Source organism: Anticarsia gemmatalis, chromosome Z, assembly GCF_050436995.1.
Source record: "Anticarsia gemmatalis isolate Benzon Research Colony breed Stoneville strain chromosome Z, ilAntGemm2 primary, whole genome shotgun sequence".
Classification (NCBI taxonomy): Eukaryota; Metazoa; Arthropoda; class Insecta; order Lepidoptera; family Erebidae; genus Anticarsia; species Anticarsia gemmatalis.
Window position 1 is genome coordinate 10,081,672 of NC_134776.1, and position 25,063 is coordinate 10,106,734.

Genomic DNA, 25,063 nt, shown 5'->3' on the forward strand with positions numbered 1-25,063 from the left:
AATAGGTACAGCAGTTAAGAGATGAAAGTGCAAAAGGCAGCTTAATTTTCGCTTTTCTAATTATTATTTTGTAACAACCGATTTCACTTGTGGATCTGTTTATTTTTACAAACAGATTTGCGCCTGGACTGCCCTGGGTCTATAAATATAAAGTAACACTTGCAGTTGGGATTAATAAACGAAACTAACGAGCAACTTTAGAACGAAGTTTTATATTTCAACCCATTTGATGGATCTAATTTTGATAACTTTGACAGTAGACTGACATGACAGCTGAGCTGTGATAGCCCGCGTACGTAGTTGTCCGTAAGATAAGATTAAAACTGCTGATTTTTGTAACAAGTATTTTATTGATGTCTAAGAAACACCAAAGTCTAATATAATTTTGCTATTCCGTCCTAAATATTTATACAATTTACCAGAAGAATACAGTTTTGAAGCAATAAATAATCACATAATCAGTTGATTTTAAGGTTATGTATGAAGTTTTTTTGAACTAAAAGTCTTAAAAAATCTGTGAATGATCTCTTTTAAGTTGACTCTTCCTCTCTCTTGTGTGTTATTAAATGTCTTTATGACATGCGTACTTTATTATTTTGTAAATGATAACTATAAGAGTGCAAACGTGGATTTAAATTTGTCGTAACGTAATCATCCCTTCAAACTTACTTTCCAGATGCTTTTGAGCTATGATATTAACTTAAAACTTTAATTATTACAGTATGTCAGGCCCCGAGCATGTTCTCCGTGTTCGACGGCTGTATAAGCTGATATTCCGCGTGCACAGGGCGTTACCTCCCGAACTTCGAATTATGGGCGATAACTACGCGCGTGACGAGTTCAAACGGCATAAGAACTGCAATGCGGATGAAGCCAAGATTTTTCTTAACGAGTGGACGGTACGTAAAATCTGTTTGATAAAGACATAAGTCATTAGTTACTCTATTATAAGGTAATTTAAAAGAATACCAGATGTTTGGCAGAAATATTCTGGTTTTAGGAAAATATGGCTAGTTATTTATTGTTATTCAGACTTACCAATACAAGGAAATACTAATAGTCTTACCTTACAGTAATTATGCTATGTTATCATGGTTGACAAAAATAAATCTTGTCAAAACCAAGATGCTTTCAGTATTATTGGTCTTATAGTAGATATTAATGATGAATCACAAAATTGTGTCAACAAAGTCAATAACAATATTTTTTTCCATTATTCCAGGACTATGCAATAACACTGGCAAAACAGATGAAACCACTACAGCAAGCTAAGAAGAAGAAAGTGGGTGAATACATGGACCCAAACCTGCTGGATCACATGACAGAAGATCAGTTAATCCAGTTGTATGAACTTCACAAGGCAGCCACTGACCCTGGGGATGAGGATAAAGGAACTGAGAGGAAATAAGTGTAGTGATATTTAATTGTTTATCTCTCTCTCTTTATTAAGGTATGAGTAGGAAGCCACAACTGCTTGCCCACTATCACATCAAGCTAACAATAGCATTGTCATCATTGTTTACCTACCATACTAGATTATAACACACTAATATAACAGCCTAGCACATCCTCAGTATTTTGCTACCTGGGTAGTATTCAAGATCTCATACAGTTATCTAGTTCTAATTTTATCCTTCTTAGTTATTTGGGGCTAATGAATAGCCTGCAACACATCACAAGTGTAAAGGTCTAGCTGTAATTGTGTTTCCAAAATCTGTGTTGTTATTAATGGTTTGGTTTGTACTAACATATATTTATCTTTAAAGGGTTGTGTAGGTTTGTGTAGTGTGTACTAACATTGTCTCTTTATATATTAGGTTTTATTGGTTAAGGGATGATTTAACAACTGATTGATACTCCTTAGGATTTATCATCATAATGCTATGCGAATCATTTGCAGCTCATAAATAATAATAATGCAAAGCCAAAATATTTGTGTCATAAATTCATGTTTTTTAACTGCTTTGCGATTACAGTGTTTCTTAACCTATTTCTTGGACCCCTAGAAAGGTAAACACAATTTGAGGGACCCTCTGAATACCAAGAAGAGTCCTTTTGCTACTAAATAAGCCATGCATTAACTTTATTTTAAGGCTAACTTTAAAAACTGCATTTCAAATGCCAAGGTATGAGCGCATTCCACACGCTCGCGGACCGGCGGGGGTTTACGTTTACAGGTTAAGAAACACTAACATTGTAACATTAACTAACATAACAGCCAGACATCACAGCTAACTAAGTTTCTTCATCAAAATTAACAGCCAAATTGTTTCTTCATGAATTTTAACAAATGTCGATTAGAAGTCAATAGCTTTAGCTGTTACTTTAAATTGAATGAAGAAACTGGCCATTACTGTACAGTATTTCCCCACATTGTCATGTCATGTCACCTCCTCTTGGAGTGTGAAAAGCTACAAGGGTTGAAAGGTAGGTTAGCACTCATAATCATGCCTTAATAGAAAGAGTTCAACTTTGATACCTCCATATAAGTTTGGCATTTTCTGTGATTTGCTTCGTTAATAGTGATTTTCATGTAAATAGTATTATAGTGTTGGATTACTTAGTCACTATATATAAGTAGGTTAAGTAGAAATTTCAAATTATATAGAATTGTTCACAAAAACATTTCTATTATTTATATAACCTTAGAAATATTTAAGTAGGGGATAGTGATTTAAGTGAAAAGTATGTAGGGTAAAGATACTCTGATTTTTAGGATATATGGGATACTTTAGATTTGAGTAACATAATAGCCCTTAAAATACCCAATTCCTTTTTCCTATTAAATTAAATATGTTGTTGTACTTCAGTATGCCCATTTGCATAGAACTTCCTTTTGTGGTAACCTCAATGTAACTGTAGTACCTGTATTAAGATAAATATTATTGAAACGTAAGTTCAGTTAAGCTAAAACAGTATAGGCTCTGGCTCTGCCTTGTTGGAAATCTTTGTTTCGTTTTCGGAGTTAATACAATACCTTGATTTGGGTTAGCTGTGCTAGTTGTATAAGTATCCAAATGAACCGGGGTTCAATATACAGGTAACCTAATAGTTATTGTAGCAAACCTAAAGATGGAAACAATTTTCAAAGCTTAAAAGGATACCTATAGTACCTACTGAGATTTTATTGGTTGTTTGTATTTGCTCACTTACATTCAAAGCAATGGTGATTTGGCAGTTTGCTTTTATTGATCAAAATGGTAATGTTAACCACTGTACAATATGGTTAGCATTTTACAATATTCATCTAAAATATAGTGATGTTTACGCAAATATTACTCTTTGGAATTACACATATGTTTGTATTATATCACGTCGTATTTTTTTTTATTCACATGGCTCGCCTCGTTATAAACCTTATATAATCTAAAGCAAGCTTAAAAAAAACAATAATTGATTATGATCTTATGAAAACGTTAACTGTGTTTAATTTCAATAAAGAATTTACAAAGGTCGAACCTCTGAGGTAGCATCTAGCAGGCAATACGTGGTTACTGAAAATATTCTAATCACATTACTTGTGTACCTGGTCTACTAATACCATAGCTGATTTAGCAAAGCTTTTACTATATAAAATGTTTTAGTACCTAAAACAACAGATAAGAGCAGTATGATTTTTTTTATGTGCCACGTACGTGTTACGCCACTGGTTGAACTTAATCATTGGAATATTTAAAGTTTAGGGTTTTACAAAATCGAAAATCTACAACCTCCATGCTACAACTTAGGTGAAGAACATTACTACGACTGAGGCTTTTGGTTTAAACCAATGTCTTTATATTTGAATCAATTCGACACATACAATCAGACACATACTTCGCAATTTACCTTACCTTATCTCAAGTGAAATTTCAGCCGTCGCTTACAGAGGAAAGCGAATGGTGAATAAAAAAAACTATATTTTGGACTATATACAATCTTAGGCACAAATAGTCCATTGAAATGTTACATTTTTAGGCATTAACTTTCATTGTGCAGAGCACGCAGTTTCACTTTTGTTAATGTGTAGAGGGTCCAGTAAAGTTTCTTAAGTTCAAGTTTGCGGAGTCAGCACCCTTGTCACCCGGTGGCCATCTAGGAAAAAGTGGTCGGGGCAACCTAACTACCTACCGCAACCCCAAATTTTAATGTAACTTTTCAATGGACTAAAGCAAAATATGAACGTATCGACCGAGAGTCAGATTATAGACCATGACGCCATAGGTTGCTATAATACTTTTAGTAAGAGTTAAGAAGACACTTATCTTTTAAATTCCAATAACTTCTAAGCTCGTCAACTGTTTTTTATAGACACTAAAATTTTCGCAAATATTAACACTGGCATTCTAATTAAGTGCACAGGATATTGGGCAATGGGCAGTCGGTTGTTCAAACGCTAAATGCATCTAGTCTGAACTACTTCTGATACGTTGGCACCGTTCAACTTAAATTAGGACTAACCGTTTCCGAGACATGATAGTTTAAAACTCCTAAAACTGAGCTTTTTGTACTAGACCCGGCGAACTAAATTAGCGAGTTTAAGATTTGTTTCTACTTTTTCTTAAAAAAAATATTGAAATTGTATCTAAATCATACAAGATGACTATATCGTTTGGACAGCCGTCTGTCTAACACTCTTTAAAATTCTTAACAGTAAACATTCCTATAAAGAAATGACGTGCAAAAGTAGGAACGAACCATAGAATCATTGCTACACCATGCTGACAACAAAGCTTTAATTCGCTTTGCCTCAATAAAGCTTTACCACCAGGGCAGCATACGCCTGTAGGTAAGTAATTTTTTATCTATTTATAAATTGCTTACTCTTGTCCTTCATTTATCTCTTCTAAAGTTATTTTGTAGAATGTACCTAGAACAGTGTTTTTGTCTCTTATACGTATATAATATATTTTTTCTTTATATAAGCCCTTTGCGCGCCTTGCTCCATTCCTTGCGACAGTAATGTGTGTTTTTAATGTTCCGTATGTATCTATCTAATCTGGGGGCACGGAAGTGCCCCCGCAAGTCGAGCAAAAAAAAAGCGGCACGGCCGTAACATCCTTTTCTCGAAGCAATTCGGGCTATTTTTGACACCCCTATAATTTCGTAGTGGATAAAACAAGAAGCCTGGATTTTCAGCAACTAATCAGTCATTGTATAAACACGGTATATTTAAAATTTCAGCCAATTTGAACCAGTAGTTTAAGAATGACAACTTGTTAAAATTTTGAATTTTGTCACTCACTGATTCACTGACTCACTGACTCACCGATCATCAAAAGTCTAAGGTACTTCTAGCAGACTTAGAAGCTTAAAATTTAGAATACAAATAGGGTTTAGTGTCTTAATCATGGGAAAAATTCAATATTTTCTAATTTCGGTCAAGTTTTGTAAATACACTAACTACAACAATAACTTTGTAATCCCATATAAATGTATAAGATTACAAGGTTACATTTGCAGTTAATGAATTAAATTATTATTTCTGTAGAAAATAAAATAAATAGGTGTAAATATGTATCTACTATATGAGACATAACGGGAGGGGGTATAGGGTGGGTAAGGGTGTTTAGCCCATGAAACTGAACAACATTCCCATAGGAAAATATGTTGAATTATGAAAAAAATACGGCTTTCCATACAAATTGGACTTATGTTTGCTCTATTCGCTCTACAAAAAGAAGTGAGATGCCATCAAAAACATTCTGTAAAAACCTCAAGTCTCGCCGTAAAAAGTTGTGAGATCTATATAATACCAAGTCGATTAATCTATTTAGTCTCTACTTAAAGGACCTTCTGTCTTAAGTTATTACGTATGTTATTATCATGCCAATTTAAAAAAAAATACCTTTAAAACAAATAGATCGACTTGGTCATCGCAAGAAAACACAAATTCGCCATTAACATTTCAGGAGCATTAACTTCTCGTCGTGCTGTGTAGTGTGATACATACTAATAATCAAATCATGCGATGGCCAGGTCGGTCTATTTGTTTTAGAGGTATTTTTTTTTAAATTGGCATGATAATAACATACGTAATAACTTAAGACAGAAGGTCCTTTAAGTAGAGACTAAATAGATTAATCGACTTGGTATTATATAGATCTCACAACTTTTTACGGCGAGACTTGAGGTTTTTACAGAATGTTTTTGATGGCATATGTGTATTTTATGGATATTTAATGTGAAATGAACCTTTTGTCATACCCTTCAACTTGGATGTACCGTCTATGTCCCCGTATTTAGTGAATGTCAAAATGTCGCTTTCCATTTGTATGTTTGACTTGTTGTTATATCTATGTAAAGTTGTACGACATGAACGGATCTTTTTGCTGGAGACAGAATCGTCTCACGACAGACACTCAACACGACTGTCTAGATAAGACATAAGTATATTTATATAAAATAATACTAAAAGCACGGAAGCAAGAATATTTTAAAGGTTACGATACCTTATTTATTACCCATCTGTTTATACGATACCATATTTTGCCCGCGGCTTCGCCCGCGTGAAATTAGGTCTGCCACATTAAGTTTCGTGACAGATCATTTTCAATAAATATTTATTAGTATATATGTTGACTTTGATAAGAATTTGATAAATGAAGAAGGAATTTTATGTTTGTAAGAATGTTTGTCTTTTTTGGCTTCGGCATCGGCGTCTTTCCCATAATGGATTAAAAAATTGTCGAAGAAAAAAAGGGCAACAAGGGGTTGAATATGGACATGTAATTTGGCTCTTCAATCACAAGGTTTCCGTGGTGTAGCGGTTAGCACGTCTGCGTTTCACGCAGAAGATCCTCGGTTCGATCCCGAGCGGAAACAGAGCATTCCGGTAACTGTTTTTGTTTTTTATTGTTGTTTTATACATTTCTTGACGTATGTATATACCTACTTTTTTTTGCTATAAGATGATTGTTATATAGTATACAAAAATAGTTTACAGTTGAACCCAATTCCACTGCCATTTAAAACAATATTTGGATAAAAATATTTTGGGTACCGTTTCTTCTTAATGGCTGATTTCAAATTTTGCATATATTTGTTACATTTTCGACAAGGTAAACCTCAATTCTGGAGTTATATCCTTGGCTTATAATGGGTGTTTCGGCATGTTGTCCGTTCCTGCTGTTGTGTGTTGTTCTGAACTTGAATAAGTGTTATAGTGGTCTTAGGAAATCGTCCCCCAAAAAATAGGAGACGAAAGTGTGTAGTTCTTGGAGCTAGAAACGTGGAAATTTATTTACAGGCTATTTTGTTTTCATTTATTATAAACTAGCCGACTGGCCCGACTTCGTCCGTGTATAGTGTAATTTTATCCCCTTGATTCTATTTCCGTGGAAATTTTGACCTTAAACGAAACTTGTCCCGACAATTATAAACATAAGAAAAATAATTATCCAATTTAGTTTAGTTGTTGAAAAGTTATGAGCGTACATACATTTTAGTAATTTAAAAAAATACATAAATGAATACACCTTTCAGTGTTTTTAGAAAATGTAGCAAGTAGATATTTAAGTAAAAGGCTTGAAAAGTCTTACATTTTTTTTGGTGTTGTCCAGATGTCAAGGACTCTGAGGAATAAAGTCAGATAAAAGGATATGATATACACCCACATAAAAAAGTGTGACGTTTCAACATAACGTTATTCATTTATTACATTAATTCGTTCCTCCTTAAAAAGGTCCTTTATTTTCGCTTAAACATAGGTATTGATAAGCGCCATCGGCCGACAAAGGGGTGAAACCTTTACCGTTTGTGCTTCCAATCAGTTACGCTACTGGACGATAGATAGGGCTTATCAATAAATTGCTGGACCCTTTTAAATATTACTTCGTTTACATACCTACATCTAAGTTTCGAGATACATGTTTTAAGGTTTTGCCACTAGACTGATGTATTACTGGACTTAATGGTATTTGATTAAATAAGTATCTTATTCTAATAATATAAACTAAACTAATAAACCTATAATGAAATTATTACAATATGATATTAGGAAAATAAAATTTATATTTTTATTACTATAGCTAACCTTGGGGTGGAAGACCTTTGATTCGACCATAAATTTACAAGATTTGAGCACCTGTACAAGAGTTAAGTACATTTATTAAAATCTTTTATACAAGGTTAAAGTTCATAGATATTACCTTATGTATCATTTTTTAAAATAATTCACTCACCGGTCGGCAAACCTTGGCGCGGTCATTCCATAGATGGGTGACCGCGTAGTGGTATTTGAACTGGGCGTCTCCGTGCTTCGGAGGGCACGTTAAAAGTCGGTCCCGGTTGTTGTCAATTAAGATAACAGTCGTTAAGCCATGTGAAAGGCCTTTCGAGCGGCTTGAATAACTTTGACACTAGGTTGACCACTAACCATACAATCAGTAGTAGCAGTAGCAGTAGTGTGATAATTTTTGTAAATATAGTTAGGCAACGAGACCACTTGAATCGATACATGCATTACGTTTTTTAATTTTTATTTTTTGTTATAAAATTAATTAAGGAAGTCATGGACTGAGAAAATAATAATTTAGTGGTTACTGTTAAATACTGTTCACAAATTTCTATTAAGTAATATTTTTTCGCTTTATTGGTGTCTCCAGTCAATACAATTATAATATTTAACTTTTTGCCGAAGCATCTTGCGCAGCCGTTAAACAAAATCTTCACATATAGATGTGTAGAAGTAGAGTGACATATAGAAGGTATATGTAATACATGATATGTAATATTAATAAAAACTAATCAATATGAATAATTATGTTTTGAACGTCATTGTAGTTAACAGTACAGGATTTGTCTTTTGTTACCTTTGACCTCATTTCTATTGTTACAAAATAAAAATAAGAAAGTGATCTCTACATTTTTGTGTGTTATGTGTGCTATCTTTACTGTAACTGACTCGTTTTGCAAATATTCTGTCCTATATACCTTATTATTATATGTTAATTATTATTTTTGGTTGTCCTTTCATCCGGTTTCGTAAAAGTTTTGTTAAACTTAATCAAAAGCTAAATATTCACTTTAAACTCCGCTCAAAGCCAAATGCCTTCTAATGCTAGGTAAATGTTTCGTATAGATTTATAAAAAAAATACTGTGTTCAAATCATACGACATTTTTCACAAAAAAGTTTCTCCACGGCGGGGTATTGATCCCCGGTCTTCCGCGTGACAGGCGGATATACTGGCCTCTATACTACCGTGGATGTAATAAATCATTCCAAATTGTGGTTCTTACGACGTCATGAGGATATCTTCATTTGTAAATTACTCGAAGACCTTTAACCTTTTAGGGTCAAAATTCTCTTTTTGCAATTTTTTTATTTGATCTTCATATTTCTATATGAATTTCAGTAATAAATTGTTACGCATTCTGCAAAAACGACATGTTTTATCTTGTTTTTGATTCAATTGGTCCTTTAAATTGGCGTCGAGCGGAGATGCGCCGCCGGTGTCAATTTGTGCAAAACCAATTGCGAGCGCAGACGCTTGCAGGTTCCGATATTGCACACTAGATTGCTCTCCGTCTTTCTGTGTTTTTCATTTTTGTGTGAAAAATACAGAATCGTTCAAAAAAACAGTATCCCAAGTTAAAGTCAACCCCAATTTCGACCCTTTTGGGGACTAATAAAAAAATAATTTCTTTTTCTTCCTATATCTAGGCAAAGGTGAGTAAACAACTAGAAAATATGTTTTTTTTACGAAGATATAGTCAAAGACTAGCCTTTGCCCACGAATTTGTTCTTGTAGGAACATTTCCTAGGGTAAAAATTACATTGTGACCTGAATTAACATCTAGCCAAATTGTCACCTTACTTACTTTCGCTATTAAAATATGAAAAGAAAGCCGCGATGGGTTGAATGTTGTCGTGTAATTTGACTCTTCAATCACAAGGTTTCCGTAGTGTAGCGGTTAGCACGTCTGCTTCACACGCAGAAGATCCTCGGTTCGATCCCGAGCGGAAACATATTGGTTTAGTCACCGCCTTTTGTTTTTTATTGTTATATTCATACATTGAATGCATTTCTTTATTGTATATTCTGAACGATAAATGTTATATTTCGAGATGTTGCTTGACATAATGTTATGCACGTAAAAGTGCAGCGTGTCGCACAATTTGATTGTTTTTTTGTTTTTCTAAACTTTAACTAGTGCATATCTAACTTGTCCCCAAATACTTATGTGACACCAATGGCAAGCGCTTCCACCTGCAGTCTCCGATATTGCACATCGGATAGTATCATTGCTCTGCGAGTGAATACAAAATTATATTAGATTTTGAATAATAAAAAAAAACGTAGTTTCTCTTACTACATATTATTGGACTATTATTTATTCGTATCAAATTGACTGTAAAACTGACCGAATCTCGTATAATATTTCCATACCCTTTGTAAACCTCCAGAGGTAGAACGTGAAACTTGTTGTTACGCGAGGTTTGTAAAACAAAACTAATCTTTGTATGAAACGCCTTTCTAGATGTAAAGTTGTAGCCCTGGTTGGATGATGGGTCAGTGAACGACTTAAGACAGTATGATCAATTTGTAAACATTTTTGTAAAAGACACTTCGCGTAGCATTTCTTCAATTAATCGCAACAAAGCAATGAACAAAAATCATGTCGCACAGCGTTACAATAACACAATAAAATATTCTATACCATTTACAAATGTATATTTAAATGCCTTTTCATGAGTAAAGATAAACCACGTTTATAGTGTGACGTATCTTTTGCAACCTATCCAACTCAAACTGTGTACTAGTTTGTCTCTGAGAATTAATTAAACACAGTAACTCTCGCCTTATATTTTTGTAAGTTTAAGATATCCCAGCTTAGTATAATATACTTTCCAAATTTTTTCGCACATGAAACAAAACATTTACCTATTATTTTTCGTTCTCTGTACCACCAAGTAATTTTACTAACGATAGGTAGGTAGTTCCGCTCTCCTGGTAACCTAATAGAATTGTACCGGTACCCCAGTATGGCTGGTAATAGCCTATTGATAGTATTACAGCGTGTCGTCCAATTCAGCTGTTGTGTGTTGTTCTGAACTTAAATAAGCGCTACCTGTTTTGTTCTAATTTATGGGAAACCAATTGCGAGTGCATCCACCTGCAGGTTCCGATATTGTGCACTAGATAGAGTCCCCGTCTATACGCAGCTTCGTACAAGGTTTTAATGTGAGCCATTTTCGTAATACTTATTTTATTTTATGATACATTGATTCCAATTTAATTCAGATCACTGGTTTTTTACATCCCGTCTTCGCTTTCACGTAGTGTTTAATAATAGTATCCCCATTTGACGGTCGCGTTTTTAAGTATGATAAACGAATTTTTATTTTTGACTGAGTAAATTAACTCAGACTTTCACTAAATTAACATAAAGTGTTGTTTACAATTTATCCCCTATTTTACTCATTAAGACGTTGAATTTTGAAATTCTTCCCGATAGTATGGTAAGTTTCTAACGATGCCATGTAACGTTTGGTGCTGCCTTAACCGTAAATGTTTGGTTTTGGAGTAGTTTCTGCTAAGAGCAGCAAAACTATAGAAGAACAATCAGAAAAAGAGGGGAACAAGGGGTTGTATACGAACATGTAATTTGGCTCTTCAATCACAGGGTTTCCGTGGTGTAGCGGTTAGCACGTCTGCGTTTCACGCAGAAGATCCTCGGTTCGATCCCGAGCGGAAACAGAGAATTCCTGTAACTGTTTTTGTTTTTTATTGTTGTTTTATACATTTCTTGACGTATGTATATACCTACTTTTTTTTGCTATAAGATGATTGTTATATAATATACAAAAAATAGTTTACAGTTGAACCCAATTCCACTGCCATTTAAAACAATATTTGGATAAAAATATTTTGGGTACCGTTTCTTCTTAATGGCTGATTTCAAATTTTGCATATTTTTGTTACATTTTCGACAAGGTAAACCTCAATTCTGGAGTTATATCCTTGGCTTATAATGGGTGTTTCGGCATGTTGTCCGTTCCTGCTGTTGTGTGTTGTTCTGAACTTGAATAAGCGCCACCTGTTTTGTCCATATTTATGGGAAACCAATTGCGAGTGCATCCACCTGCAGGTTCCGATATTGTGCACTAGATAGAGTCCCCGTCTATACGCAGCTTCATACAAGGTTTTAATGTAAGCCATTTTCGTAATATTTATTCTATTTGATATTTTTTTTTCAAATATGATAAACGATTTTGTTTACTTATGACTAAGTAAATTAACTCAGACTTGCACTTAATTAACATAAAATAGCGTGATTCTATGCAAACTCTTGCCCCCTATCACACCCCTTTGGAGGTTTAGTTTCTCAGGAAGTAAAATGCCAACGTCATAATCCCCCTGAACAATTTATTCCCTATTTTACTCCCTAAGGGGTTGAACTTCATAATTCTTCCAGATCAAATAATAATTTGTAACGATGCCATGTAACACTCGGTGCTGCATTTAACCGCAATCGTGTCGCTTGCAGTGAATAGAGCAGCGAACCTCGATACATCTTCACAAAATAAAAATGATAGAAGAACAACCAGAAAAAGAGGGCAACAAAGGGTTGAATATGGACATGTCATTTGGTTCTTCAATCACAAGGTTTCCGTGGTGTAGCGGTCAGCACGTCTGCTTCACACGCAGAAGATCCTCGGTTCGATCCCGAGCGGAAACATATTGGTTTAGTCACCGCCTTTTATTTTTTATTTTTGTATTTTGACATTTAATTCATGTATTTGTGTAACTGTCTTTTAGATTATTATTATAAAATATATTTCATATATGAATATATTTGCTCTATCTTCAGTAATGTAGATATTATATTTGCAAAAAACTGCTTAGAACTCTCAAATAAAGTACAGAGTTTAAAAAAAAAATTGAGTCAATATAATTCCTGATTCCTAATTAATAATATAGGAAAGATACTGTACAAAACATTTAAAAAATATATCAAAACGGCAAAAAGGTTTCAAATAATGTTTTATTCGACAACCAAAATATAGGTACTTATTACAAAACAAACGAAGTAATTGTTGACAGTTGAATTTATGTGATGATAATTAACTAATGTACCGACTCGGTGGATTTACGATTTTATATATTTACAATTAAACATTACGATTTATTTATTTAGAGTCAAGCGAGATCGTCATTATAACATCTTTGTATCGCACATACCTTTAGATGATTGCCATGAACTGGTAAAAATACTTTATATTTTATTCGTATTTTGTTGTGTAAAACGCTCTTGCTATTCCATATCTTTATTAACAGACTGAATAGTCTAAGGGTTGCATTATGAAGTCTCGTTCCAGAACAATAAAGAAGAAAAGCTCTAAAAACTGTTAAAAGTTACAAAAGTGATGAATTGACAAACTTTTGGCAGTATGGTTTTGACAAAACTTAACGATTTTAAATTATTCGCCAATCATGCGATTGACTAATCTTATATGCAGCTGCAGTTCCAAAAAATGCTGAGCATGTAAGATTGCATGCTTTGAGCGTGCGCTCACGACCCCTACTTCGTAAATAATAATATTTTTTTCACAATTACCAGACCTTTGAGTATTAGTAAACAAGCCATGTATAGAAACTGATACATTAAACATTCCGTCAGTAACTAGTCTTAGTTAATCTATGTGAAACTTATTATTATTGTGTGCAAGCGAAATACTGTTTTGCAATTAATTGACAATTACTTATCAATTACCCAAATCAGTTTAACATACTTTCCGAATTACTATGTTACTTTAGATACAAAAGTTTCTAAATGAATGGTTAGAGCATAAATGTTGAAAATACAGCTCTATAAAGGCGAAATACATGATAAAACCCTAATAATCCATTAAAACACACTAAATGGGCAGGTTTTTGTATTACACAACACATAAGTCTAGAACTCCACTAAAGTAACCGTTAAATGCACTGAGTATTTATGTAGCGTAATATTATGACAATTCCATAGCATTAGAATAATGTATTTATTATAATTATTCTGATAAATTATTACAAAAAATATAACATTGTAATCAATACAATTATAATATTAGTAGACTGTTGTGTTCAGTAGACTGAACTAGAGACTACGCTCTCACTCTGAGAGCAGATTCTCACAATCAGTACTACAATAATAATTCAAATAGACGGAAGTATGAGTATTACACACAAAAGTTCAAACAATTATTTTTCCTACGCGAGGCAAACACTTCAATACAACAATACTTGGACGCCTTAAAAATAATATTGATATATTTCTCTTTGACTTTACATGTACTATAAAGTGAATTATTAATTTTAATAGCACACATAATAATAACATGCAATATAATTAAAAACAACGATCATTATATTATGGTCGACGACACATCGTATAATACAATATTTCAGGACGGACAGTAGGCAAATGTTTTTGCCTTACGCTGGTCGTGACTTCATTATTATAACTCTTAATCGTATAGGAAAAATCACTCTTGCTTCATTCCAATATCCTCGACAGATCGGTTATTATGCTATATAAATGTTCTACACTAAATACTATCACCGCTAAAGTGCTGTCTTCTTAACACATGAAAACGTTCTTCAGCCACTGTAAAGAAAACCAATCGATAAGAAATGAAAAACAAAACAACTGAAGTAACAGTTATAGAAATTTTACAAATGTTGGTAGGTTTTGTATTCCGCTTTGATGCGACTAATCTAAATGGCAATATCGTTTTTACATAGTTTAAGTTGTTCTTACCTCGGTTAAGTTCATCTGTACACCATCTGTTCGAAGACTATTGCTTTTGTGGAAAAGTTCTGGAAAAATAATATAACCTTTTAGCCATTTTGTCCTCGTAAATGTCGTCTACACAAATTTATAAAGATACGATTTACGAATATGTAATTGTTATAATATGTCGATTGCCAATTAAAAAGACGCACGTCACACGTCGACACTACACTACATGTGTAGCGTCTACTTAGAGTATCATTTGCATTTATAAATTATTAAATATTAAAAAAATTACGTACAATCCAAGGTTAATGCAAACTTACCAAACGCATGATGTAAATGCATCACAGCCGATACAAAGTCTCCAAACCTCAGCATGCCGTCCTTCCTCATGTATCTGAGGACGAGAAGGTTCATCACCTTCTCCGGCACAATAAAGCCAACGTCCCAGAGTGCATCTCGGAACCTCTCGGCTCTGAGGACTCCCATCTTCTCCCGGGCATGAGTCCTGAATACTAGCTGCCAGTGCTTCAAACTGCACATTAAGTCTTTGAAGTCTGATAGTGAAATGCGACCTGTGCCTTTTTTCTGTGGTAGTTGTTAAGGAATTATTAATTAATAACATTAAATAAGGCTATTAACTGTTGCTTTAGGAAAATCCAATATTTCAAGATAACTGACACTGAATAGGTGAATCAGTGTCTAGAAGCCTATATCATAATATATCATCTGAATTATTCTAGAACAAAAGATAAACTTTGTTGTACATGTTTAATTTCTTATGGATAACGGCAAATTTTTCTTGTTATCATATGGTTAATAATCAACCTAGTGTCCAAGTTGTTCAAGTCCCCCGAAGACCTTTGACGTAGCTTTACGACTGTTATCTTTATTGACAACAACCGGGACCGACTTTTTCGTGCCCTCCGAAGCTCAGTTTGAATACCACTTTGCGGTCATCCATCTATGGAATTACCGCGCCTAGCGTTGCTTGACCCACAGATCATTTATCGACGCTTGAACGCAGCTAGCTATGGGCGATTAAAACAAATTAATATAATAACAATTTAAAAGGATACATCCAAAGATAGAACGATTTGCCTGCAAGTGTCTATCGAAGCACAACTCTTGATGTAATCATTTGGGAGACAAGCATCCAGTAACTCTTGTAGTTCAAACGGATCTATGGTCTTATGTTCATCAGCTAGCTGCAGGAACACAGCTTCGTATTGAGCGAAACTGTTCACTTCGACCACTGGGGGTGCTTTCACAAGAGCTGTCTTGGTCATCTTCGGTGGATTATCCAAAACTTTTATTTTGATAGGTTTACTTGAGTATATTCTTAGAGTAAAGTTGGCCTCGTCGCGTGGCTCAAACGTAGTTGGCATTACTATGTATGAACTGGCTTCTAGGTGTGATCTGGAAATTGGAATGCATTTAACACATGAGGAAAAATTTCGGTGCTATAGCTATATTCGCTTTGATTCGCAAGAAAAGTGGCAGTCAAGCTTCATATATTCGCATATAGGCTTAGGCTCTTTTGTTTCACTTTCCGTAATCCGAATTAAAGAAAAATTACTCATAATTTTGTTGTTATTTCGCATTCGCAAGTTAAATACGTTTAGATGTTAAATACATATACCTGTGTGTAACTTGCCGGCTGTTCGTATATTGAGAATTAATGGTGCTTTTGACTTTTCTAAAAAACAAGGCTTTAGCAGTTTCGTTCATGGGTGAAGGAATTTTGTAGATACTGAATCCGATGACTTTGGGCTCCATGATGCAATGCTGATTTAACGATATGATCACTGTGTCTGGCTCCGTTAGAGTTATTTGTATTTGTGGGTTCGTGTGAAAGAAGTCTGGAAGTAATTTGAGTAAAATCAATGCTTAAAAATCGTGTCTATTTTATACGATTTTATATGACTATAAAATATTTTATAAATGACATCAATTACTTTTTTCTCGAAAGTTTGACCTCCATAATTACATTCAATAACAAAGTATGCATAACGTTTATCAATAAATATTAAGTAAACTGGCATGTCTGAAAGTCATAAAAAAATTTCCCATGGTATTTTTCACCACCAAACCTATAATGCCCTGTAGGCTTTTTATATTGTAATAATTCGTTAAAACTACTTACGCACGTAATTCCGACATCCTCCAGCTGAAACGCCTCTTTTCCATCCTGATTGGTGCATTTTCATTTGCCATTTCAGTTTGTCTGATAAGAACGGTTCCGCCCAGCAAGTTTCAAAATCCAAGTGCACGACCTCAACGCGACAAAAGGCTCTTTGGAAATCGGAGAATAGCATCCAGATACCTTTCGGTGTTGATATGAACCGATCTCTTTCTTTTTGGGGGATGGTGTGCCACCTGTTGAAAAAGTATAAATATATATTTGATTTTTGGAATGATCCAGACAAAAGATGTACCACGATGGAAACTTCAATGGTCTACTTGAATATATGAGTTAAAAAACAAATTAGAACCTATCATTTATGAAAACCATATCATTAGTGAAGGTTGAACTTTAAGAATTGCTGGCTAAGAATGTCTTGAATGCATGAAAAAGTAAGTATGTACTTACGATTCAGGGTTTAAAACGATGTAAGGTACTGGAACTTCTCCGATCCCGAGTGGTCGTCGTAGGCGCACCACATAAGTAAGCCCTTTTGTGCTTTCAACGGGTTCCACGTTCAGAATTACATAATTCATTTCCGTTTGAAGTTCAGGAATTTTGTCTTCTGGTGTCTGTTGAATTAAAACAGTTGTAAAAAAGTTGACAAGGTTTTGGTTAAACTAGTTACCAATAGCAGTAAAGCTGACGTTAGTTTAATCATTGCCTTATTCTCTTTATCGCCGGGTTCTTACCCCTCATAACTCGAGTGTGAGAGGCTTTTTATGGATTATTTATCACTATGCAATATGTTTCTGTCAGCTTCCGTACAATATAACCGATTTAAATTTTGAACTTACGGCAGCAACGTGGTGTGCAGTAACAAGGCTGGTGTATTTCAACAGGTTCCTCAAGGTCTCGGCGTCATTTAGTTCTGCCATCTGTATGGACTCAGTGATCCCTCCAGTGAGATCAGCCAGACCATCGAGCAGACTACCATATTTTAGTGCTTCGTATGAACCGTGTAGTCTAGAGAGAATAGTATTAGGCTTATATATTACAAGTAGTATTAGAAAATGTATATATCTTTAGTCAATATCAAATTTACATAATTGTTCATATTGCCAAATCTACACAACCCAATTACAGTCTAAATCATGGTTACACTTGTTACAGCATAGTTCAAGTAAAGCCTCTAAAATTAGTTTAGGGCATCGGTTTTACCTAGGTACTTGACACCTTTGTCTATTTAGATACAAATAGTAACAAAAGACTATTTGTTAAGTTATTCGTATATACACGAATAAGATCAAAAAAGATTTTTTGTCGACAGTACTCACTTGGCATACGCCTTCTCCAAGAGAGCTGGCCACATCTGTTCCGTGTTGTTGCTCTGCAAGAAAGCGAGCTTTCCATTGACGGTGGGCAGACGGTCGTCGACCAACACCTCTAGCCATTGTCCACACCACCATAGACGGAATCTGGAACACGTATGACGTTTCAATTTTACCATATTTAGTAGATTATCATGATTAGGGTCTAATGATAATAATCCTACTTAGAATGATTGGCCTAACTGATAGTCTTATCCTAAAAAAAAATATAAAAGTCGTAATTGAAATTTTTTAAATGTGCAATACTCGCGAAAGCGTAATAACAATTTGTTTATAATTCATCATATCATTAGATCCTTAATGTGAGAAGTGAAATCTTTAGTTTTCTTGAACATCACTTTTAAAGAAAACTAAGGATTTACTTGATTCATTCATTAGTAGCTAGAACAGATTCTCATCACATCTTCTATCTTTACATCTATTAGTTACAACAGAACGTAGAGGTCACATGTGGATATTTTATACATTTACTCAATCTTTCAGTCGTTAACTTGTAAGTAATCAGACAAATACCGAAAATGTTACGCGTATACGTAAAGCTGAACGCCCTAGGCACTATCTAGCGTCCAATAGCGGAACTTCAGAGTGCCTGCAATGCTCATAGGTTTACTTGATGTATCAGTTTGATGGCGCCGCGTCGCTATATTAAATGCTTGCGTCTCTACCACGATAAAATGAAATAAATAAACTGTAATAAAAAGGCTAAGTGTATTTTTAGAAGGCAAAAAAATAGAACCTTATTGCGAATTAATTTGATCGGAATATATCAACTGATTTTGAGTTACCAGGTGATTTTTTATGGCCTAGACGATTAAGAACAACAATTTGAAGTTTTGAAATACGGCCTCGGTAGTACAGTGGTGAGTACACCTGTGAGTGCGCGTGTATTGTTATCGCGTTGGGAGACCAGGGTTCGAATCCCTGCCGAGGGTTTATCTTTTTAATTTTTATTTGATTTTAAAATTATGATTTTAGCAACATTAATGACCACGTAACTAAGCAACGCACATTATTTTTCAATAATTTTCACGAAGTGCCAGGTTGATAAGTTCGTTTAGGACACATTCGTATTTGTACACTTTTAAAAGTAACAACAATTAAATGACTATTTATTATAATAAACATCAAGCCGAGAAATTATGTATGTAAAGTATAACGATTTCTACTGATGTAATTTAAAAATGTTCCCTTGATATTTTCGGAGTTAACATAAGAAATAATAGTGATGGCTAAAAATGGACGTCTAATTGAGAGGGAGTCACCCTAAACAAGCTGAATCAATCTCCGGCGAGAATGCTAGCGCGGTGCTTTGATCAGCCAGACAGTAGACCTTTATATAAATGTGTACATACAGTAAAAGTTTTTTGTTTCCCATCAAAATTACGCGGATTTTCAACACCGAATGTATGATAATACTGCGGCCTTAGTAGCATTTTGCAGTGGATATTTTATTTGAATATTGTTTAGTTTACTGTTAAAAGCTTTTCTGCATTACGACTTATGCTATCGACTATATAAATGTGCTGTTAATACCATTTTATTTTGTTAAGACTGTAGATATACAGTCTTAATTTATACCTAAAAATCACGTATAAGTTAACAAGATAAATGTTTTGCAAAATCAAGCTACATTGTCTCATTGTAAAACATTGATCTATTACTTTTAGTCCCTAAAAATGTAGAGTAGTCTGTATAAGATTTTTAATGGTCTAATCCTGTGTCCCACTGCTGGGTAGAAACCTCTCCATGCGATATCTATGAAAAAAAGGTTTCTCTTCCCTCTGTCTGAATGTTTTTTTTTACGGCATTACTAGCTGACCCGGCAAACGTTGTTTTGCCATATAAATAAAAAATTACACTTAGGGGAATGAAAAATAGATGTTGGCCAATTCTCAGTTTCGGAGGAGTGTGGTTACTGACATTGTGACATGGAAATTTTATATATTACTAGCTTTTGCCCGCGACTTCGTCCGCCACAGGAATTTTCCCATGGGAATGCGTCATTTTCCCGGGGTAAAAAGTAGCCTATGTCCTTTCTCGGGTATCAAAATATCTCCGTACCAAATTTCATGCAAATTGATTCAGTAGTTTAGGCGTGATTGAGTAACAGACAGACAGACAGACAGAGTGACTTTCGCAATTATAATATTAGTATGAATTATAAGATTACCTAAATACTCCAGCATAGGCTTCATCCACCCTCTGGTCTGCAGGCACGACTCGATAGAACAGTCCTTTGGTGAGATACAACACTCCGAGACACGACACCATCCACTTGTCACCTGTAACCAAATGCTTACATCAACGCAACACACGATATACAAACTTATAACATAATACAAATTTAAAAAAAAAAACATATCGGCGTTATCGGCCAACATTGCATTGTAACACAGTAAAGGCGCAAGATCATGTTAAAATCACTCGATTTATATTCTCTTAGAATGTCGTATTTGTCGAATTTGCCACTCCGTTAGATATTTTACTCATAAAACCGTAGCCGTCAAATGTGTAGCTATATTTCTCTAATTATTAATTACTAGCTGACCCGCGCAACTTCGCTTGCGTCACTGAAGAGAATGGGTCAAAATTTTTCCCGTTTTCGTAATGACCGTAGCGTGATGTTATATAGCCTATAGCCTTCCTCGATAAATAAGCTATCTAACACTGAAAGAATTTTTCAAATCGGACCAGTAGTTCCTGAGATTAGCGCGTTCAAACAAACAAACAAACAAACAAACAAACAAACAAACAAACAAACTCTTCAGCTTTATAATATTAGTATAGATAAAAACCGAATTAATTTCCTTGTGGGTGTTAAAGATATCGCATTACGAGTGTTATAAACATATATTGCAAAAGGTCTTGTGAAAATCTTGATGATATTTGAAGATTCCATGCATGCCATTCGGTCACTTCACGGTGACAGAATAGCATTACTCGTTAAAATTGAAATATTTTTGGACATCCATCACTATTGCAGTGGACCATTTGGAGTATTGGTAGCTGGTAGATGTCTTATTATCTTAATCCTGTAAATATTGGGTAAAAAATCTAATTTTAGATGACTGATTTATTTAACGAAGATTCATTTCACTGTAAAATGTAAGGGGTTGAATGATAACATGTAATTTGGCTCTTCAATCACAAGGTTTCCGTGGTGTAGCGGTTAGCACGTCTGCTTCACACGCAGAAGATCCTTGGTTCGATCCCGAGCGGAAACATAACGGTGTAATCACCTTTTTCTTTTGTATTGTTATATTCATACATTGAATACATTTCTTTATTGTATATTCTGAGCGACAAATTATCCTAGATGTAAAGTTACAACTTTACATCAAGGAAGGTGTTTCATACAAAGATTATTTTGGTTGGATGATGGGTCAGTGAACGACTTAGGACAGTATGATCAATATGTAAACATTTTTGTAAAAGTCACTTCGCATAGCATTTCTTCAATCAATCGCAACAAAGCAATGAACAAAAATCATGTCGCACAGCGTTACAACAACACTATAATACTTTTGATGTGTAAAGATAAACCACGTTTATAGTGTGACGTATCTTTTGCAACCTATTCAATTCAAACTGTGTACTAGTTTGTCTCTGAGAAATAATTAAACACAAGTTACTCTCGCCTTATATTTTTGTAAGGAATAAGCATTCAAGTTTTAAATATTCCAGCTTAGTATAATACATTTCCATATATTTTCGCACATGATAGCAGCATAGAATAAAACGTGCATAAAATAAAACATTTACCTATATCTTTCGTTCTCTGTACCATCAAGTAATTTTACTTACAATAGGTAAGGTTCAATCTGCTCTCCTGGTAACCTAATAAAATTGTACCGTTACACCAGTATGGCTGGTAATAGCCTAGTTCAGAGCTATTCAAAGCATAGGGCACAGAACTGGGCCGTGAGAATGCACAGCTAGCTTATGTAATGATGTACACGCTACAACTTGTATGTCTCTCTATATATTTAATTCGTACACAGGATATTAAATATCAGCCCAATTTCGTTAAATAATTTGGGATTTTTTTGCGAGAAAGAGTAACATTACTCCATACATACTTTCGTATTTATAATATTAAGTAAAATTCGAATATTATAGAAAATAAAACATTAATGGGATGATTAAGAACGTGTGATTTGGTTCTTCAATCACAAGGTTTCCGTGGTGTAGCGGTTAGCACGTCTGCGTTTCACGCAGAAGATCCTCGGTTCGATCCCGAGCGGAAACAGGATAATCCAGTGTCCTTTTTGTTTTTTACTGTTGTATTTATACCAAATATATCTTCCAAAAGATAAACCATTATTCTGAAGATTTCCTTGGCTTGTAATGGGTGTTTCAGCATGTCATCCGTTTCAGCTGTTGTGTGTTGTTCTGAACTTGAATAAGCGCCACCTGTTTTGTCCTAATTTATGGGAAACCAATTGCGAGTGCATCCACCTGCAGGTTCCGACATTGTGCACTAGATAGAGTCCTCGTTTATACGCAGCTTCATACAAGGTTTTAATGTAAGCCATTTAAGTAATACTTATTCTATTTCATATTACACTGATTCGAATCTAATTGAGATCACTGGTTTTTTTACATTCCGTCTTTACTTTCACATAGTTTTAAATAATAGTATCCCTATTTGACGCCCTTGGAAGTCGCGTTTACGAATATAACCGATTTTTTATTTATGACTGAGTAAATGAACTAAGACTTGCACTAAATAAACATAAAGTAGCGTAATTCTATGCAACCCTTTTGGGGTTTAGTTTTCCAGGAAGTAAATTGCTAATTTTGTTACTAACTACCCTTAAAAAGAGACCGAATCCCTGCCATGTAACGTTTGGTGCTGCCTTAAACGCAAATGTGTCGTTTAAAGTAGCTTCTGATAAGAGCAGCAATCCTCCGTATATTTTCCCAAAACAAAACGATAGAAGTACAGCCAGAAAAAGAGGGCAACAAGGGGTTGAATATGGACATGTAATTTGGCTCTTCAATCACAAGGTTTCCGTGGTGTAGCGGTTAGCACGTCTGCGTTTCACGCAGGAGATCCTCGGTTCGATCCCGAGCGGAAACAGAGCGTTCCTGTAGCTCTTTTTGTTTTTTATTATTGTTTTATACATTTCTTGAAGTATATCCTTATTTTATTTAAAAAAATACCGTCATTATATAATATATAGATAAAATAGTTAAGTTGAACCCAATTTTATCTTCATAAAACAACCTTGGAATAAAAGTATTTTTGAGTACCATCTTTTCTTATTGATTCATATTAAATTTCCCACATCTTTGGTACAATTTTAGTAAGGTAAACGTGAGTTTTGGGGATAGTATTACAGCGTGTCGTCCAATTCAGCTGTTGTGTTTTGTTCTGAACTTAAATAAGCGCCACCTGTTTTGTCCTAATTTATGGGAAACCAATTGCGAGTGCATCCACCTGCAAGTTCCGATAGCGTGATATAGTCCCCGTCGATACGCAGCTTTGTACAAGGTTTTAATGTAAGCCATTTAAGTAATACTTATTCTATTTCATATTACATTGATTCGAATATAATTGAGATCACTGGTTTTTTTACATTCCGTCTTCACTTTCACATAGTTTAAAATAATAGTATCCCTATTTGACGCCCTTGGAAGTCGCGTTTACGAATATAACCGATTTTTTATTTATGACTGAGTAAATGAACTAAGACTTGCACTAAATGAACATAAAGTAGTGTAATTCTATGCAACCCTTTTGGGGTTTAGTTTTCCAGGAAGTAAATTGCTAATTTTGTAACTAACTACCTTAAAAAAGAGACCGAATCCCTGCCATGTAACGTTTGGTGCTGCCTTAATCGCAAATGTGTCGTTTAAAGTAGCTTCTGATAAGAGCAGCAAACCTCCATACATCTTCCCAAAACAAAACGATAGAAGTACAGCAAGAAAAAGAGGTCAACAAGGGGTTGTTTATGGACATGTAATTTGGGTCTTCAATCACAAGGTTTCCGTGGTGTAGCGGTTAACACGTCTGCGTTTCACGCAGAAGATCCTCGGTTCGATCCCGAGCGGAAACGTTAACGGTGTAATCACCCTCTTTTGCTTTTTTATTTTTATGTTCATGAATTACTTTATCCAGTTTTTTATAACCGTTTCAATTATTTGGTTAACATTCACCGTAGTACATATCGATTTCTATCGATTAACTAAAATGTATAGGTACTCGTTTTTTCTTAACTTTTAATTTTGGTCAGCCCGTGACCACGGTCGATGTCATTCCATCGAAACGTCGCGGCGTCGCCGTCGGTCAAACAAATAAGGTAATATGTAAAGGTAAACATAGCTAATTTCATTCGGGCATTACAGGAGGGTTAGCTCTCGAGTCGACCTATTCCTATTTAATACCAAAATCTAATACCACTGTACCTTCTGTACCTTCATACCACTTTACAAATTTTGGGATTCGTTTATGAGTGGTATTCGTTCGGAATAGAAATTCACTGGGATAATTAACAAATACCAGTGGTATAAGTTTTTTGGTATTAAGTAGGAATAGGTCCTCGAGTCGACTTTGTTAGCGAAGAGCGTTATGAGGTGTTTAGATGCCTTTAATACCGTTTTAAAAATACTAGTAACGTACGTGTAGGCGAAAGCGTAGACCACACGGTTGTCGCTGCACTATAGTGATAGCTTTATCATAAATAAATTCACCTCGTAAAACTAGTGTGGTCGACTTGATGGCTCAAACCCGAGGCGACCCTCCTGTAACTTTTCGAACTTATGAGTGCATTAGAAGTAATGTTCACTGGTTCTAATAGTGAAAGGAAACATTATGATGAAACCGTGCACGCCTAAGAG

General features: G+C 34.7%; 2 protein-coding genes and 6 non-coding genes across 8 annotated transcripts in view; 7 read left to right on the top strand and 1 right to left on the bottom strand.

Annotated features, from left to right (window-relative positions):
- The first annotated feature begins 268 nt into the window (after window positions 1-268).
- Sdhaf3 (Succinate dehydrogenase assembly factor 3) lies at window positions 269-3,310 on the top strand. The gene is made up of 3 exons (XM_076135075.1): window positions 269-473; window positions 722-899; window positions 1,223-3,310. The coding sequence occupies exons 2-3, from the start codon at window positions 723-725 to the stop codon at window positions 1,406-1,408; spliced, it is 363 nt and encodes a 120-aa protein (XP_075991190.1). The 5' UTR covers window positions 269-473; window position 722; the 3' UTR covers window positions 1,409-3,310.
- A 3,421-nt stretch (window positions 3,311-6,731) lies between these two features.
- On the top strand, window positions 6,732-6,804 carry TRNAE-UUC (transfer RNA glutamic acid (anticodon UUC)). Its single transcript has one exon. It is a non-coding gene; the product is annotated as a tRNA-Glu (tRNA).
- Window positions 6,805-9,877: 3,073 nt separating this feature from the next.
- Window positions 9,878-9,950, top strand: TRNAV-CAC (transfer RNA valine (anticodon CAC)). The gene has a single exon. It is a non-coding gene; the product is annotated as a tRNA-Val (tRNA).
- A 1,659-nt stretch (window positions 9,951-11,609) lies between these two features.
- TRNAE-UUC (transfer RNA glutamic acid (anticodon UUC)) lies at window positions 11,610-11,682 on the top strand. The gene has a single exon. It is a non-coding gene; the product is annotated as a tRNA-Glu (tRNA).
- A 909-nt stretch (window positions 11,683-12,591) lies between these two features.
- Window positions 12,592-12,664, top strand: TRNAV-CAC (transfer RNA valine (anticodon CAC)). Its single transcript has one exon. It is a non-coding gene; the product is annotated as a tRNA-Val (tRNA).
- A 288-nt stretch (window positions 12,665-12,952) lies between these two features.
- The window catches only part of CalpC (calpain C), a 41,665-nt gene continuing 29,554 nt past the window's right edge, over window positions 12,953-25,063 (bottom strand). The window contains exons 4-13 of the mRNA XM_076134890.1: window positions 20,391-20,502; window positions 18,167-18,307; window positions 17,687-17,855; window positions 17,298-17,461; window positions 16,851-17,083; window positions 16,347-16,566; window positions 15,784-16,123; window positions 15,028-15,292; window positions 14,729-14,787; window positions 12,953-14,575 (exon numbers count right to left, since the gene is read on the bottom strand). Coding sequence (XP_075991005.1) covers window positions 14,549-14,575; window positions 14,729-14,787; window positions 15,028-15,292; window positions 15,784-16,123; window positions 16,347-16,566; window positions 16,851-17,083; window positions 17,298-17,461; window positions 17,687-17,855; window positions 18,167-18,307; window positions 20,391-20,502 — 1,730 coding nt within the window. The 3' untranslated portion in view covers window positions 12,953-14,548. The remainder of the gene's footprint in view (window positions 14,576-14,728; window positions 14,788-15,027; window positions 15,293-15,783; window positions 16,124-16,346; window positions 16,567-16,850; window positions 17,084-17,297; window positions 17,462-17,686; window positions 17,856-18,166; window positions 18,308-20,390; window positions 20,503-25,063) is intronic.
- On the top strand, window positions 21,372-21,444 carry TRNAV-CAC (transfer RNA valine (anticodon CAC)). The gene has a single exon. It is a non-coding gene; the product is annotated as a tRNA-Val (tRNA).
- Window positions 22,397-22,469, top strand: TRNAE-UUC (transfer RNA glutamic acid (anticodon UUC)). The gene has a single exon. It is a non-coding gene; the product is annotated as a tRNA-Glu (tRNA).

Excerpts from the sequence above, each read along its gene's own strand:
- Sdhaf3 (XM_076135075.1), top strand. The coding sequence starts at position 723 with ATGTCAGGCCCCGAGCATGTTCTCCGTGTTCGACGGCTGTATAAGCTG. Across the intron at positions 900-1,222 it reads TTTTTCTTAACGAGTGGACG|GACTATGCAATAACACTGGC; the intron begins GTACGTAAAATC and ends CCATTATTCCAG.